The sequence below is a fragment of the Anopheles arabiensis genome, chromosome 2 (genome assembly GCF_016920715.1).
Source record: "Anopheles arabiensis isolate DONGOLA chromosome 2, AaraD3, whole genome shotgun sequence".
Taxonomy (NCBI): domain Eukaryota; kingdom Metazoa; phylum Arthropoda; class Insecta; order Diptera; family Culicidae; genus Anopheles; species Anopheles arabiensis.
This window is the reverse complement of record NC_053517.1, coordinates 14,308,976-14,323,895: the sequence shown is the minus strand read 5'-3', so window position 1 is coordinate 14,323,895 and position 14,920 is coordinate 14,308,976. Positions and strand designations below refer to the sequence as shown.

Genomic DNA, 14,920 nt, shown 5'->3' with positions numbered 1-14,920 from the left:
TGTACGGTAAGATAACAAAAATGGGTTTGTAAGACTTGTGTATAAAGGTGTTTCTCTTTGCTTTATATTATTTATTTATTTATCTTTTCCATTACAACGGTACATGTTTGAGTCGTTTTTTCAGCCCTTCAATGTTGATAGGTCTACATCAACGCATTTCCTCCGTGCGAATTTCCTTATCTTGACCATACGTGGTTTATCTCTTTGTTTTCTGTAATTTATTTATTTTAAGTATTACGTTGAAGAGCTACAGAGTTCCTGTGACTTTTTTGACATTTACTCATTATTTTTATATGTTGTTTAAATCGATTCACAAATTATGAACACTTCCCCAAGTATTTGCTCAATCTGTGCTACTATTTATTGACTGGTTCTCAATATTTTCAACAGTTTGATTCATACAATGACCGGCATAATAAAACGCCCTCTTCTTACAAGTTTAGATTTGTTGTACTTTAAGTAGTGAGTTAAAACATAGTTAAAACATAAAAAATGACATTTCATTTTTAACAAAAAAAAACTAAATTGAACAAACATAAAGTTGTAAGAAGTGGGTACTTTAATATACCGAATGTTTGCGCATTATTAATTGGCAATGATGTACAATTTTTGAAGCAAAGTTTTCCAATAAAATCAAGAAACCAAAGAGAAGCCAAAACATTAAGGATAGAATTTGAAAAGTTTAAGAAGCTTTAAAATTACTTGTGGAAAGCTTTTAAATTACGGAACAAAAGAACAAAGAGAGATACAATTTGTTAGAAATGATCCAACGACGCAGCAAACGCCTGCACACACCAACACACGATCAACGCGCCGCCCTACGCAGCTCGATCGCTTCAAAGGTTGGGGGCACAATGTCACGCAAACTATGATAAAATGGGTGTGTTAGATTGAACCCCTCTACTCCAAAACAAAAAACCGGAAAGGTAGAAAGCCTCTCAACAGCTCGAGAGGGACTGAGAAGGCTCTGGTCGTCTCGTGACTGCTGAACGCACTCAAAACGTCCAGTCCAGCAATCTCTTCCAGATCGGTGCGTTATCATCGCACGCCACGTCCAGAAGAGGAGATTAGTGTTTTTCGCTGTGGTATAGCACTCCAAACAGGCACACATCTAAGCTCACTTGAAGCTTGTCAATTGTTCATCGTGCGAGATAAGCGTGATGGCACCGGCACGCCTACCATCAGCCCGTCGCCGTACAGCAACGCTAGCGCTAGTTTCACTCTGGCTGTGTTTGGTGCTGGACGACATTTCGAGTGCCAGCGGTGACGCAACGACAGCAGCAACCTCCAACAACATGACGACCGAGGTGCAACAGGTTTTTGCCCAGCATGAGGTGATTCCCGACGTGATCGACGCCGCACCGAAAGAGTTTGCGAAGGTAAGAGCACGCTAGCAGTGGTGATATTCTGGTATGCTGGCCAGTTTGCAGTGATTGATATCCCTTCCCCTCCTTCGTTTGTTGCCAGATCACCTACCCGAGCGGTGTTACCGTGAGCGGCGGTAACGAGCTACGACCGACGCAGGTGAAGGACCAGCCGCGCGTCGAATGGACCGCCAAGCAGGACGCCTACTACACCCTGTTCATGGTCGATCCGGACGCACCGAACCGGCAGGAGCCAAAGTTCCGCGAGATTGGCCACTGGCTGGTGGGTAACATTCCCGGCACGAAGGTGGAGGACGGTGATCATATGTACGCGTTCGTTGGCTCCGGCCCACCGAACGGATCCGGGCTGCATCGGTACGTGTTTTTGGTGTACGAGCAGCCGGGCGGCAAGATTGACTTTTCTAAGGCGCCTCGAGTTTCGAACCGCAGCCGCAACCATCGTGTGAACTACCGGCACCGGGAGTTTGTAAAGCAGTACGGGCTCGGCGAGCTGGTGGCCGGGAACTTCTACCAGGCGCAGTACGATGACTACGTGCCGACGCTGCACGCACAGCTATCGTCCGGCACGGAGTAAGGCGGTTGATAAGGCCGGAAATGTATTTTTTATGAACTCTGAATCTGTTCGAGGTATTTTTCGTAATAAAAAAAAAACAAATCTGGTGACAGCATAGGGCGAGTTTGTGGTTTGCATCAAATTATCAAGGTTTGTGGTCGCATAGGCATCCACAGCGGAGTCATTATCACCCGATTCCATCCAATTAGGCTCAGTTGAGCGTAGTGTGCTAGCTCTAATGATCGATTTTGCTTGGTCTGGGCTTTCGTATAGTGGTGGGCTCTTGTAATCGGAATTATTCGGGTTCGATTCATGAATCTATACTGAAAATGATTCCGAATGTACCCTGGAGTCGATTCCGTAATCAACTCTGGAGCCTCTTCAAGCCTGCGGGGTTCAAGTCTAAAATGGACCGTCCTCCCGTAGCAAGGACTGACTATCCGGCTGCGTGGTACTGAATAAGTCTCGAAAGTCTGTATAGGCCGACAGATGCTTCCGACTATAAATTAAGACTTAAACTTGAACAACGGTTGAACGGCATCTATTTGCATAAAAGAGTTCGCATCATCGTTGAAATTGAGCCTGTTTAAAATCTACTCTAAACAATCATTCTGATTCCGATTTCGGAATTCCATGTCAATCCTGGAATCGATTCCAATTCCGGAACCTATTCCGATTCCAAAACCGGAACCGATTCCAGAGCCGATTCAGATTTTGCAATAGATTCCCAAAACGATCCCAACACCGATTCCCAAGCCGACTCTGATTCTGGGCCTACCCGACGAAATCGCTTCCAGAAAAGTTAGGAGCTTGTCGGAATCGATACCGACTGCACCACTTCATTATGTCCATCACTACTCTCGTGTGCAGAATGCAATGACCCGTGCTTGTTAGATAATCGATGCACAAAGACGCACGGACATCTGCTCTCCGTTCACTTTTCACTCTCACACCGGCGTGGAAGTGGAAAATTCTACGCATCGTGGGGGTGTCCTCATAAGGGAGAACCAGTTTTTCGCAACTGCTATACTGCCAGCTGCTGTGGGCTGTTGAAGGGTTGCCGCATTCGATGTTGGAGGGGATTTGTTTAAAAGGAAAATCTCACCACCGTCCGGAGGACAGTTAGTTGACGCCATTCGTGACCCACAGTGTGTTCCCCGGCAGTATGTCCACGTGTGTGCGCGGTGTAGCGTTGTTGGTGGTTTGTTTGCTGCTGCTAGAATCTCGCGCCTCCGACATACTGAACGATGCGCACGTGTACCGTGCCTTCGCGTCGTACGAGGTCGTGCCGGATGTGATCGACGAAGCGCCCGACTGTTGGGCCCGGGTGTCGTTTAAAAGTGGCCGCCAGGCGGAGGGAGGTAATCGGCTAACGCCAACACAAATCCGAAACCCTCCGGTTGTGAGCTGGAACGCGAACGAGCGTGCGTTGTACACGCTGATCCTGACCGATCCGGACGTACCGTCACGGGATGATCCACGCTATCGGGAGTTTATCCACTGGGCTGTGGGGAACATCCCCGGCAACGATATCGATCGGGGTGAAACGCTCGTGGAGTATCTGGGAGCGGTGACGCCACGGGGCACAGGGTTGCATCGGTTCGTGCTGCTGGTGTTTGAGCATCTGCAGAAGCTGGACTTTTCGGCGGAACCGAGGATCACGGCACAGTGCGGTACGGTGCGGCGATACTTCTCCACGCGCAACTTTACGCGCAAGTACGATTTGAGTGGCGTGTACGCGGGCAACTTCTTCCAGACGCAGTACGACGATTACGTGAACACGCTGCAGGCACAGCTGCGCGAATGTGAGAGCGAGCGTGAGTTTGACTGGCTGGTGCAGTGAGTTTGATGCTAGAATTTGTTTTGCTCTTTCTTTTCCCGGTGTCTCCATCTAGGTTCGCTGAACGAACTGAACGGCGCGCGCAATGGAACCGTTTTCGGTGGGCCGTAGGTGGAAGAAGGGTTAGCCCAGTGCTGCCACTGTTGCTTGGTAGGGGCTGCGATGTGTGTGAATGTGGGGAAGGGGGTCTTCATTTATGGGGAAGAGACGTGTGTGTGTTTTGAGAAGTAAATAGCTTTTTTATGGTGGAATCAGTAGTTGTAAGATAAACGTAACAAAATCAAAATTTCTTCCAAAAAAACTCAACATGGTTCAGCGTAATAGAATAAAATAAGAATAGTGGTGATACAGATAAATAGACATCCAAAAATTACACGATTGATGCATTCATTATGTTTTGAAAGAATTGTGTTGACGGTTATACTTTAAAGAAAAGATAAAATTTAAATATCGTCAGCATGACCATCCCGTCCCGGTAACCATAGCAACGGCCTGTGAAGCTCTACAAGTGATGGACGGGAATCAACATTTGTAGGGTTTTCCCAAAAAGCTTGTTGAAGCAAGAGCATCCCCAACGACAATGAAATGTTATTCTACGTCGAATAAAACTTCGAATAAGAAATAAAAAATGGTTCGAATGGTAGTACCTTATGCAACTAGGAATGGAAGTACTGATTCGAATGTTTTAGCCGAACCTGTCATGAAAGAATGTTACTCTATACAATTCATTCCCTCATACACTTTTTTAATTTTATGACTGTAACCTATTTTGCTATCCCGTTGTTCAAGGATTATTAAGTAATTTTAATTTTCACTTCAATGTTGATGGAAACGATACGTCCGTCTTCATCGATTTTCGGTAGAATTGGTTCGTGTGTGAATCGTTTCCCTGCGCCTTCCACTCTTTCGGCCAGACACACATTCACATGTACTGTGTTTGGTGCTACCGAACTAGCAAAAGATGACATGCTTTCTCCCTCTAGCACAGAAGAAAATCTTCGAATCAGTTGTTTGTTGGGTTGACAGTTTGCTATGGCAGCAAAAGCATTTTATTGAAACATTAAAAAACACGGTTCGAAGTTGAGACAGTTATGCAGTTATGCAGTTATGAAAATTGAAAGATTTTTTTTACATTCTAAAATTGCAGAATTGTATAATTGTGTTTAAAAGAAAAATCCACCACGAAAATGTTGGCTTTCCGCTCTGAACCATCAAAAAGAAAAACCCCATTTCGCAACTGTCAAAGCGAGCAGACTTTGACGCACGGTCGCATTTTGTTCGCTGGGTCACCGAGCCGCACTGACGTTTACGGGCCGATTGTTTACAGCCGCAGAAGCTGCAGACGGAAGGCAGGAAGAAAAGTCTGATTGTCCGTGTTCTCGGTGCGTGCAAGGGACGACCAATTTTTTTTGTGCAAAACCAATCGAGTGAGAAGAGTCACTGGTGAACTGTAACCTAACCTACGGAGAAAAGTGTGTTTCCTTCACCCTCCGTTGTGCTCGTGTAAACGTTCGTGTGTACCGTCTTGTACTGAATCGTGTAATCGTAGTTGAAAAGCAGCGGGCAGTGTGCCACACTACCAAACGGGCACGTCCAGCTGCAGGTCCCCAAAGAGAAACATACACACTCACACACACGCATATCACAAGGGTTTTTTCTTCTTCGTCTCATTGCAACGTGCGTGCCGTGTATTGCCTTTCTCGCGCGCGCATATGTGTGTGTGTGTGTATGTATGTGGAGTGAGAATTGTGTGCGTGTCTCATTTAGTGCGCCACGGGAGAAGGTATCGCGAAAATCGAAGCAGCCGTCCCTAGGAAAAAGCCTCGTGTGTGTCGTGTTTTTTTACGGTGCATTTCGCTGAACCGACGCGTACGTACGGAAAGTCCTGCCGAAGCTCCATTTTGTAAATTAGCACACCGCTCTCCTCGTTTCCCGTTGCGTGCACATTCGGGGGAGCGTTACCTTTTTTTGGGGGGGCCGTGGTGGTAGTGATGATAAGTGCCGTTTGGTTGTGTCCTCCGTAGCCGTTTTGCACACCTTTCGTTACCTTCCATCATCGGTGACCGCGCGCGCGAGTGCTTTTGTGTTTCTGCGTGAGTGAGTGTGTGTGTGTGTCGATTTCATTCTATCACCCCCTCCTTACCCCACCCGTGTTAGCGGGGTCGTCACCCTGCCAGCCTGTGTTGCCGAATGAAGGGGCCAAACGGAGTAAGCGCCGCCGGCCCCCTCCTACCAGTACCATCGTCATTCCCGTGCCGTGACGGTGTGCAACGCATGTAGCGTGGCCAGGAGGAAGTGCAGGAAGCCGACGTAACGAAGAAGCCACCGCGTGTGTCCGCTCACACACACACACACACGGGCACGCCACACATCGTTTCACCGTTCACCGCTCCCGTGAAGAGGAGCCAGCGCGGCTAGAACGAAGGGCCCGTGCTAAGCGAGGAGGAGCGGCGGGTGCAGCGTGGTAGAGAGTGAAGAGTGCGTGCACAAGACACGGCACCTTTGCTGGGGTGGGTGGGCTGGTGGACAAATAATGTCGGATGTAAAACGCGTCACACTCACGACGATCAGTGATGTGGTGAAAAAGGGTGGCACCAGCCCGTTCGGTGCACTGTCGTCGGCGTTTGAGTCGAGCACCGCGGCGGCAATTCACCCATTCGGCAGCAGCAAAGGAGGGGAGTCCACAAGCAGTGGACCGAACGCCGGAAGTGGTGGTGGTGGTGGTGGTGCGACGGCAGCGAAGAAGCTCAAAACTGTCCGCCTCGAGCTGAACCTGTTCGAGCCGACCGCAGACAGTTTTCCCGAGTTTAACTTTTCCAAGCTGATCCACGTCGAGCAGGTAGGTTAGACGCGGGGCGGTAAGGGGGAATGTGTGTAGAAAACGTGGCCATCTTTGTCGTGTATGTGTGTGTGTGTGTAAAGAGCGCAGTTTCTGCTGTTTTGTTTCCCTTCAATTGTCAAATTCTGTTACGGAAGAAAGGGGGGGAATGTTTCGCCTATTTGCCAATCCTTAGTAGGCTGGGGTGGAAGGGTACTCTCCGCCTCACTCGCCCCTCTCCACCAGAGTGCATTTCCACATCCGATGGCGTGTATCCGAGTTTGGTGCGCGTCATTAATTCATCGCTTTATTACAGTGCAATTGAGGTGATTCTTTTTAGGGTGTGCGTGTGCGTATTTTGCTCGCTTTTTTATCCCCCCTCCCCTCTGCCTGCACCCCTTACCTGAGGGTTGGAATAGTGCATGTGTGTTCGTGGGTGTATAAGTACGCAGTTTTTGTGTTTTTTGGTAACATACAAACGCACTTTGCTTTTATGTTTTTTTTTGTTGTGTGCGTGGGTGAATGCAACCCACAGAGCGAAGAGGAGGGGCGTGGGAAGAAAGATGTCACTGCACCGCGCCTGTGTCTCGCTTCCCCACCTACCTCATTCAACAATCGATTGCTGCGCTTCCGTTCTAATTGCGCGAATCTTGCGGCGGAAGATAATTCTCGCGCTTTTTCTGTTGTCGCCCTGCTTCTTGCGCATTCTCTCCCTTTTTGCGTACGTGACTTTGGGTGGCTGGTATGCTGCTAGACGTGTGTTTTTTTTATGAGTAGCAGCGCAACCCATGGTCAAAAGGGATGTGTGTCAGTGTGGTAATGTGTGTTTGTGTATGCGTGTGTTTTGGTAGAAAAGAAAAAGAAGAGAGGTGCGTTTTTGACGTTTCTTCCTAAAGTTACGTCAAAGTGGTGCGATGAGGGGGGGGGTTTAAATAGATGTCAACTGTTGTGTTTGAATTGGCTCTTTTTTTTAAATCGAAAACGACAATTTATGAATGAAACTGTGTGAATGGGTCTTTTTTTGGAAGGAGTTTGTTTCACTCACTTGAAACTACTTTTCCCCCTTAATTAAGTTGACTATTTTCTGTTACATTTTGCATTTCCATCGATATTAATTTGTGTAATGCTTTCTGATTTCGTTGCAGAAACGGCTGAAGAAAGCACAGAAAAAGCAGCAGCACGACGATGAGGCGAACGGGTTCCTCTCCGACCCGGAGCTGGACAACGACGTTGCCCGAATGGCCCGGGAGCTGGAGCGAAAGTACGGCTCGGGTTCGGACTACGCAACCAAGGGCAAGGCAGCCCGTCCCTCCAAGCTGGACTACTACGATCGTGGCGCCGGCTACGACGAGGAAGACTCGTTCATCGATAACTCCGAAGCGGTAACTGCCACTGGCTCCCTATTTTGTGATATTGAAGAATGCTTTTTTTATTTCTTTCCCGCTCCTTCTTCTTCCTTTACAGTACGACGAACTGATCCCGCAAGAGATAGAAACCGTCGGCGGTGGGTTTTACATCAACTCGGGCCAGCTGGAATTTAAGCAGCTGTCGAACTTCGAGCGCCCCGAAGATGCGCACCGGATGCCGAAGCCGAAAAAGCGCGCCCTCTCCACCACATCCGAAAGCAGCGACGAGGATGAACCGGCGGGAGAGAAAAAGAATGCCCCGGTGGCGGAGAGTAGCGCCAGCGGTCTGCCAGGGCAGTCGAAGCAAACGGTGGAAAAGCTCGCGGCCACGGCTGGCGCGCTGGAACCGGGTCGGACTCAACCTGAAGGAGTCGAAAAAGGCTCCGATGCCGGCAAGTCCGGACCGGAACCGGAGGACAAAGCGCGCACGAACGGACACGTGGCCAAGAAGCAGAAGATCGTAGATAATGGGCAGGTGGCGGTCGAGCAAAAGAACAAACCGTCCGCCAGCGAAGGAGGAGGTGGTGGCAAGGAGAAGGCGAATGGTGTGAAGGAAAAGGTAGCGGTGGCGCCCGGCGGTGTGTCGTCTACCGTTGGGGGCGAGGAGGCCAGCAAAAAGGACGAAAGCGGTATGAAATCGATCAAGACGACCACCGTGAAGGATATGCTGCGGGCCAAGCGGGACAGCTTGCGCAAGATGGAGCAGGAGAAGAAGGGACGCAGCAGTGGGTCGAGCCGCGTGTCCAGCTCGGAGGCGGAAGAGGACGGCGACGGTGGCGGGGACGACGAGGACGAGGACGAGGAGAATGACGAGGAAGATGACGAGGACGACGAGGAGGATGAGGAGGAGGACGATGAGTACGATGAGGAGGGAAGCGAGAAAAATTCGCCCGAGTCCGGTTCCGAGGTGGACATAGCGTCGGAAAGCGAGAGCAGCCATGGGAGTGAAAAGGACGCCATGGCTGGGAAGTCGGGCGAGCCACTGCCAGTGGCGAATGGAGCGCTGGACGGTGAGCCGGCCAAGGAGCGCAAGCAAAAGGACCGCAAGCTTCCCGAGGACATTCCCGACCAGCTGCGGCGCGATGTGGATTCGCTGAAGGAGCTAGCGCGCGGCCTGTCCGGTGCAGGAGGGAAGCTGAACTTGTTCGAGAGCAAAGTGGCGGACCTGCTGCTCCGTATCGACGACGGGGCCCGCGCGTCCGGCAGCAGCACACGCAATGCGGTGTTTCGGCATCTCGAGGCGCAGCTGTCGGTCAGCCGGCAGTCGCTGAAGCTGAAGCTGAAGAAGATACGCATCCGGAAGCTAGAGGGCAGGACGAAATCGCTGGCTTCGAAGCTGGAGGACGTGATCGCCGATACGATGCCGGCAATCGTCACCAAGTACGAGCTGGACTGTCTGAAGGTGAACGAGCTGCGGCTGGCGGCAGCGGCCCAAACCGTCACCAGCAACCCACTGCCAAACGGGGAGAAGGGTGATGCCCCACCCAACCCAGTCGCGCAGCAGATACGCAATCCAAAGAAAAAGTACACCTGGAACGAGCGGTCGCGCGATCTGCTCTGGGAGCTGTATAACGTGCGCCAGCAGCTGTTTGCCCTGGTGCGACCGCGCAACCAGTCGGAGGACGAGGTGCTGGCGGAGTTCCTGCGCACGAAGGTGGTGCCGCTGTGGCCGAAAGGTTGGATACGCTACGAAGACATACAGAAGGAGCTGGACCGGCGGAAAAAGGCACTGGCGAAGGGTCAGGCTGCTGCTGCTGGTGGTGCGCCGCTTCCGACGGGGAAGAAATCCACGCCGGTCGTTTCCCCGCTCGTGTCACCCAGCACGACACCGTTCGAGTCGGCGGCACTGCCCCTGCCCACCGGCAGCACCCCGAACGGTGTGAAAGCACACGAAGCTGCCTGTCTACCACGTTCGTCCACGCCGGTAAAACCGTCGGGGACCGGTAAGGGTGGAGTGGACGGTGACAAGAGCGCCGCCACTGCCACACATCACTCACTGTCGGCGGCCGCCAACATGTCGCCCAACGCTGCCCACAAACGTACCTCGGACCATAGCATTATCAACATTATGAACTCACCGCCACCACCGCCTGCGGCGGACAAGCAGTCCGCCGGCGATCAGCGTCGCTCGTTCGACGCGATGGACACGTCCGGTGCCCCGTTCGCCAATCCGGACACCGGCGGGACGGTGGGAAGGGACAGCTTGAAACGATCTCCTGCCACGCCGGCAGACAGAAGGAACCAGGATCGGCAGCGGTGGAACAGCCGGGAGGACGACAGCGACAGCAGCATCGAAATTATAGCGGAATACAACGTTCCTAGGGCACCGGTCGGTGTTGGTGGTGGTGCGTTCCAGGCGGGGAAGCTGCCCGCTTCCGCGACGGTGCTGCAGATGACGACGCCAACCCTGCCGGGTGCATCGAATCTGCCCGTGCTGAACAAGGAAAAGTATAAAAACTTGATCGCGGCCAAGCACAAATCGTCGTCGCACGGTGGCAGTGGCAGCAGTGCGGGCTCTAGCCCGATCGGCATGGGTGGTGGTGTGATTGGTTTTGCTGCACCTTCGGGCAATGTGAGTGGTGGTGGTGGTGGTGGTGGTATGCATCTCCCCGATATGGCCGGTGGCACTGGTGCTGGGAGCGTCCGGCTAAAGGATACGCCGTCGCCCATCGATGTTGACGTCCATCAGATCATGAAGGATCTCAAAGAACTGCAGGTAAGTGGAAGGGAAAGGAACTTACAAGAGGCATTCTTTTACTAAAATGTGGCTTTTTCTCCGTTTTTTAGGAACTCCAAAAGCAACACAACACCAGCGGTAACCGGAAGCCGGATAGTTCAGCGTTACAATCACAACAGCAGCACGGTAAGTGGAAAGGACTTTACCCTCTCACTCATACTAACACGCGTTGAGGCGGTCAAATCGATTGAAAGTATACATCAACACATCACTTCTTGTCCCTATTAACAACGTAGTGCAACAAGTTCCACTGGCGCAGTTTGTTCCACGATCGTAAAGGTCGTCCCGGTCGTGATGCTGCATCCCTGTCATCCTTCAAGGGGGGTGGTCCGTCATATTGCGGTGCTCGTTTAACGTAGGAATCCTCGCAATCCGACCGAGGCGATGTGGCGACGGATCATACAAAATAGCGTTGCGTTCGCGGTGTAGATATATGGAAGGTGTGGATTTTGAAGTATTTTAGCACTAAATTTGGTCTGTTTGTGGCTTGCCGTTTGTTACCGTTGTTGCTCGATGTGCTTGTTTTTGTAGCGATCTCGTTAGAGAATATTTGTTTATTTTGCTGTTCGCTTTTTTTGTATAATCGGTCTTGTAGTAGCATGAAGTCATTTGCTTTTGTGGATATAATCGAAAACGATCGTCAAATCACAGGGTTGTGTAGTGTGTCGCGTTGCTTAAACTTCTTGGTCCTCAGTACGTTGGAGCGAACGGCGAAAATCCGTTTGTCGCTCACGGGTTTCCGTTGCTTTAATTTAAAAAAAAACCTGTATCACATGTTTATTCTTATAAGAATGAATGGTGTTTTTTCTTATCAACAGTTCAGTTGCGCACAGCTAAAAATACAAAACCTGGCTAAACGTGATATACCGTAAGGTATACTGAATAATCATATTAACCTACAAACCAATCCGTTAGGAATGCGCAGCTCAAAACTCTTCGGGCAATTCGGGAATCGGTTCCGAAGTCAAATGCAGTATCAGCTCCGGAATGAGAATCCGCTCCGGAATTGGAATCTGCTTCGAAACAGAGTCGATTTCTGGATCTCTTTAAGAAAAGGCGTTTGGGTGCAATGATGCTACGTATCATTGTAATCGATCCTTTCTCATGGAGATTTCCGGACCTGATTTCGCTTCTGAAACTTCTTATTTCAATTCAATAACTGAATCTAATTCCTGAGCTAATTCCATTTCTGGAATCAATCCTGATTATGTTCCTGGGGCAAAATGCGATTCCCATGTTAATTTCGAATCTGGAGCCGATTCTAAATCCGGAGCCGATTCCGGTAGCTGAATCGACTTCGGAGCCGACTCTGGAATCGGCTCCGGAGTCAACACCGGAATCAGCTCTGGAGTTAACTTCAGAATCAGCTCCGGTATTGGCTCCGCAGTCAACTCCAGAATCAGCTCCGGAATCGTCTTAGGAATCGGCTCCGGAACCGGCTCTGGAATCGGCTCCGGAATAGTTTTCGAACACGGAATCGGGTAGGTCCGGTTCTGAGCTCCACTAGTTCCACCACTAGTTCCAACGACCTGAGGACCGTTGTATTCCTCTCACTGTTTGAACCATCGCACGATGGAAGTGATGATCCCCACTCCCTAATCGCTCTGTCTCTCTCTCTCTCTCTCTTGAACCTTCGTGTATGTTCTCCCTTCCAGCCGCAACGGCGACCCCTACCACTACATCCAATGCAGCAGCCCGCTCCGCCACTGTTGCCGATTACTTTATCGACTGTGATATGGATGAGGAAGATATACTGTTCGCCACCAACTTCACCTACGGTGGGGGTGCGCACAAGAACTGAATAGCTGTCCCCATGTGCATGTGCTTAAATAGTGTCGTAGTGTCATCGTCCTTCCTACCCATCCTGAAGCGTATCTCGGAAGTGGTGTCCCATTCGCCACAGTATGTCGGTATTGCGCAGTGGAGGTAAACTACGAATGTATGCCCGATAAAACGGTGTTTAGACAGGTTGTTCCAATTGTTATCGGTGTCTGGGAGTAAATAGTCGAATCGTGTAGAAACCGATGAGTTTGCGTAGAATAGTCTTTTGGTGTCTTTAATCTCCTCTCTGGTGTCTCTGGGATCATACTGTAATCATACATCACCAGGCGCACACTCTACACGCTAATTGCACACACTTTCCCGCACGACTCATTGCTCTATGCTGATGCTTTTGCATGCTTCTTGTTAGTTTTAGCCGCTTATGTAGTGATTATTGGTTTTATTGGTGAAATTCTAGTTGGCTACCCAAAACGTGTTTACTGATTACGTGTGTTGTTTCTCGATTTTTTTTTTTAGATCGTTCGGATAAGAAAAAAATGGCAGCATAAAAAAAACCGCATGCGGCGGGGTTCGTTACTCGCGCGAATTCAATGGAAAGATTGCTTTCCTAAAAAGATGACCTCTCTCCAAAAGGCAAACGAGGAAAGGGCTTCTCCCGCGCGCTGCGCATGAACGCGCCCGAGCGCAAAACGCCACTGCTGCGTGAAATGTGGTTTGTCCGGTTGCGCTTTTGTGGCAAACCGCGTGCGCAACCGCCCGTTAATGTGTAGATACCCCTCCCGGAGACTAATTCGCAGTGTATCGACACGGAACACCTTCTGGACACAGCAATGCATATAATTGATCCGAGGGTTTAGTTTAGGGACGTGTGTGTGTTAAGCTATAGCAGGCGGCTGTATTACCCGCACGCACTTCTTCTGTTGCTCACGAAAAAAAGCCAGTGGAAGTGTAAGAAGTAGGTTAAACAAAGGGCTAAAACGTGAAGAAGGATATTGATTCCCCGTGTGGTGGTGGTAGATGGGTAGGTAGTTGTGGTGGTAGTGGTGGTGCGTTTAACGACAGATCCCACCAACCCGATCCAACTCGCAGTACTCTATTAGAGAGATTTATGGGTGCATTTTTGTTTCACACTCTGTTTTGTACATTCGCGTGTTAGCTAGGCGACACTCACTTACATAAACAGTAACTGCTGGGTACCACACACCACTCGCGGGGGTTTATTGTAGCATAAAAAGAACGTTGATTGTGTATGAATTGTAAAAAAATCAAGAAGGAAGGAGCTAGATGGACTGCATACAAAGATAGCCTAAAAGAGCGATAAGAACGTAAGATAAATGATCACTTTAAATTGAATACTTTTTAATTCAACTTCCCGCTTCTCACCCCCCCCCCCCTCCACACTTCATTACTGCCTAATGCAGGTGTTACTTACGAATGTTTTTGTTTGTTTATCTCTTTATGTTTTGCTCATGTTATGTATAAAGAGTGTGCGTGTGTGCTTATGTTTTGCTATACTATTTATCCCCAACAAGAGCCTGATTTGATTTTAAAACGTTTCTTTCTGTTTTCCGATTTCCACTTCTACTGCTTACGTCCCTTCTTAATGTAGGATATGTTTTTTTCTTCTTCCAAACACTCTGGGATCATTTTTTGTGTATAATGTTTTAACTTTATCCAACATCGTGCTGTGTTCTCTCTCTCTCTCCAGACGAATGGCACGGAGAGGATGGGGAGAGGATCCACCGTTACGTTTTATAATGAACTCTCCCAGATCACAGGGTAAACGAGAAGGGACGGGAAGGGGCATGATGGAATCTGGCAAATGAATGTAAAATTCCAGCCACACTGTTTCAACGGTTCTCCATCAACACAGAGTTACAGAAACACACACACAGACACAGTAAGATGTAATAAAAACGGAAATTAGATTTCTACACTGAACGGACTGTTGTTTAGGGATTTTGCTGATAAAAAAGAAAGAAAAGGTGCTTATCAACATGCATGCTGCTGGTGGAGAGATAGATTGTTTGGAGTGGAGGTGTAAATATTTCACTGCTTGATTCTACAGCAGGGTATGAATGAAACAACAAATCGGCAATTTCGTTTTTGACAATCGATAAAAGGTGGTAAATCTTTATTTAAACTATCAAATGATATTTTTGCGAGTGAGAGCACGAAAAATTTTCAGTCACAATATACCGTGTCGCAATCGAAATAAAATTCACCTCAGCAGCTTACATTCTTCCCTTTTTCTTTGTTGCTGTTGCACTGTGTGTCCTAGCTAAACCTTACTGTTGAATTGCTAGCGTTAGAGAGAGATGCATTAATAGGATGGTGTTGTGTTCGCAGAAAAATAACCAAAATTTCACATTTTTGTCACCTTGACACAATTACAGCAA

General features: G+C 49.2%; 3 protein-coding genes across 7 annotated transcripts; all 3 read left to right on the top strand.

The window, feature by feature from the left end:
* The first annotated feature begins 945 nt into the window (after positions 1–945).
* Positions 946–2,053, top strand: LOC120897006 (protein D3-like). The gene is made up of 2 exons (XM_040301576.1): positions 946–1,379; positions 1,468–2,053. The coding sequence occupies exons 1-2, from the start codon at positions 1,161–1,163 to the stop codon at positions 1,957–1,959; spliced, it is 711 nt and encodes a 236-aa protein (XP_040157510.1). The 5' UTR covers positions 946–1,160; the 3' UTR covers positions 1,960–2,053.
* Positions 2,054–3,053: 1,000 nt separating this feature from the next.
* On the top strand, positions 3,054–4,153 carry LOC120897825 (protein D3-like). Of its 2 annotated transcripts, none has more exons than XM_040302951.1 (2): positions 3,054–3,755; positions 3,834–4,153. In XM_040302951.1, exons 1-2 carry the CDS (start codon positions 3,104–3,106, stop codon positions 3,887–3,889), a joined length of 708 nt encoding a protein of 235 aa, XP_040158885.1. In that variant the 5' UTR covers positions 3,054–3,103; the 3' UTR covers positions 3,890–4,153. The 2 variants fall into 2 exon arrangements, with proteins under 2 accessions (XP_040158885.1, XP_040158886.1); XM_040302952.1 differs by having other exon boundaries at positions 3,056–3,743.
* A 926-nt stretch (positions 4,154–5,079) lies between these two features.
* LOC120898084 (yemanuclein) lies at positions 5,080–14,462 on the top strand. Of its 4 annotated transcripts, none has more exons than XM_040303427.1 (6): positions 5,080–6,617; positions 7,742–7,978; positions 8,061–10,718; positions 10,790–10,865; positions 12,395–12,665; positions 13,038–14,462. In XM_040303427.1, the coding sequence occupies exons 1-5, from the start codon at positions 6,312–6,314 to the stop codon at positions 12,538–12,540; spliced, it is 3,423 nt and encodes a 1,140-aa protein (XP_040159361.1). In that variant the 5' UTR covers positions 5,080–6,311; the 3' UTR covers positions 12,541–12,665; positions 13,038–14,462. The 4 variants fall into 4 exon arrangements, with proteins under 4 accessions (XP_040159361.1, XP_040159363.1, XP_040159364.1 ...); XM_040303429.1 differs by lacking the exon at positions 12,395–12,665 and adding an exon at positions 10,976–11,179; XM_040303428.1 differs by lacking the exon at positions 5,080–6,617 and adding an exon at positions 6,642–6,922.
* Positions 14,463–14,920: the final 458 nt, after the last annotated feature.

What these genes read in the sequence shown, in the direction of transcription:
- LOC120898084 (XM_040303427.1), top strand. Translation starts at nt 6,312, where the DNA reads ATGTCGGATGTAAAACGCGTCACACTCACGACGATCAGTGATGTGGTG. An exon ending in AGCTGATCCACGTCGAGCAG is followed by an intron (nt 6,618 to 7,741) that starts GTAGGTTAGACG and finishes ATTTCGTTGCAG; the next exon opens with AAACGGCTGAAGAAAGCACA. An exon ending in ACAATCACAACAGCAGCACG is followed by an intron (nt 10,866 to 12,394) that starts GTAAGTGGAAAG and finishes TCTCCCTTCCAG; the next exon opens with CCGCAACGGCGACCCCTACC.
- LOC120897006 (XM_040301576.1), top strand. Translation starts at nt 1,161, where the DNA reads ATGGCACCGGCACGCCTACCATCAGCCCGTCGCCGTACAGCAACGCTA. An exon ending in CACCGAAAGAGTTTGCGAAG is followed by an intron (nt 1,380 to 1,467) that starts GTAAGAGCACGC and finishes GTTTGTTGCCAG; the next exon opens with ATCACCTACCCGAGCGGTGT.
- LOC120897825 (XM_040302951.1), top strand. Translation starts at nt 3,104, where the DNA reads ATGTCCACGTGTGTGCGCGGTGTAGCGTTGTTGGTGGTTTGTTTGCTG. An exon ending in GCGCGAATGTGAGAGCGAGC is followed by an intron (nt 3,756 to 3,833) that starts GTGAGTTTGACT and finishes GTCTCCATCTAG; the next exon opens with GTTCGCTGAACGAACTGAAC.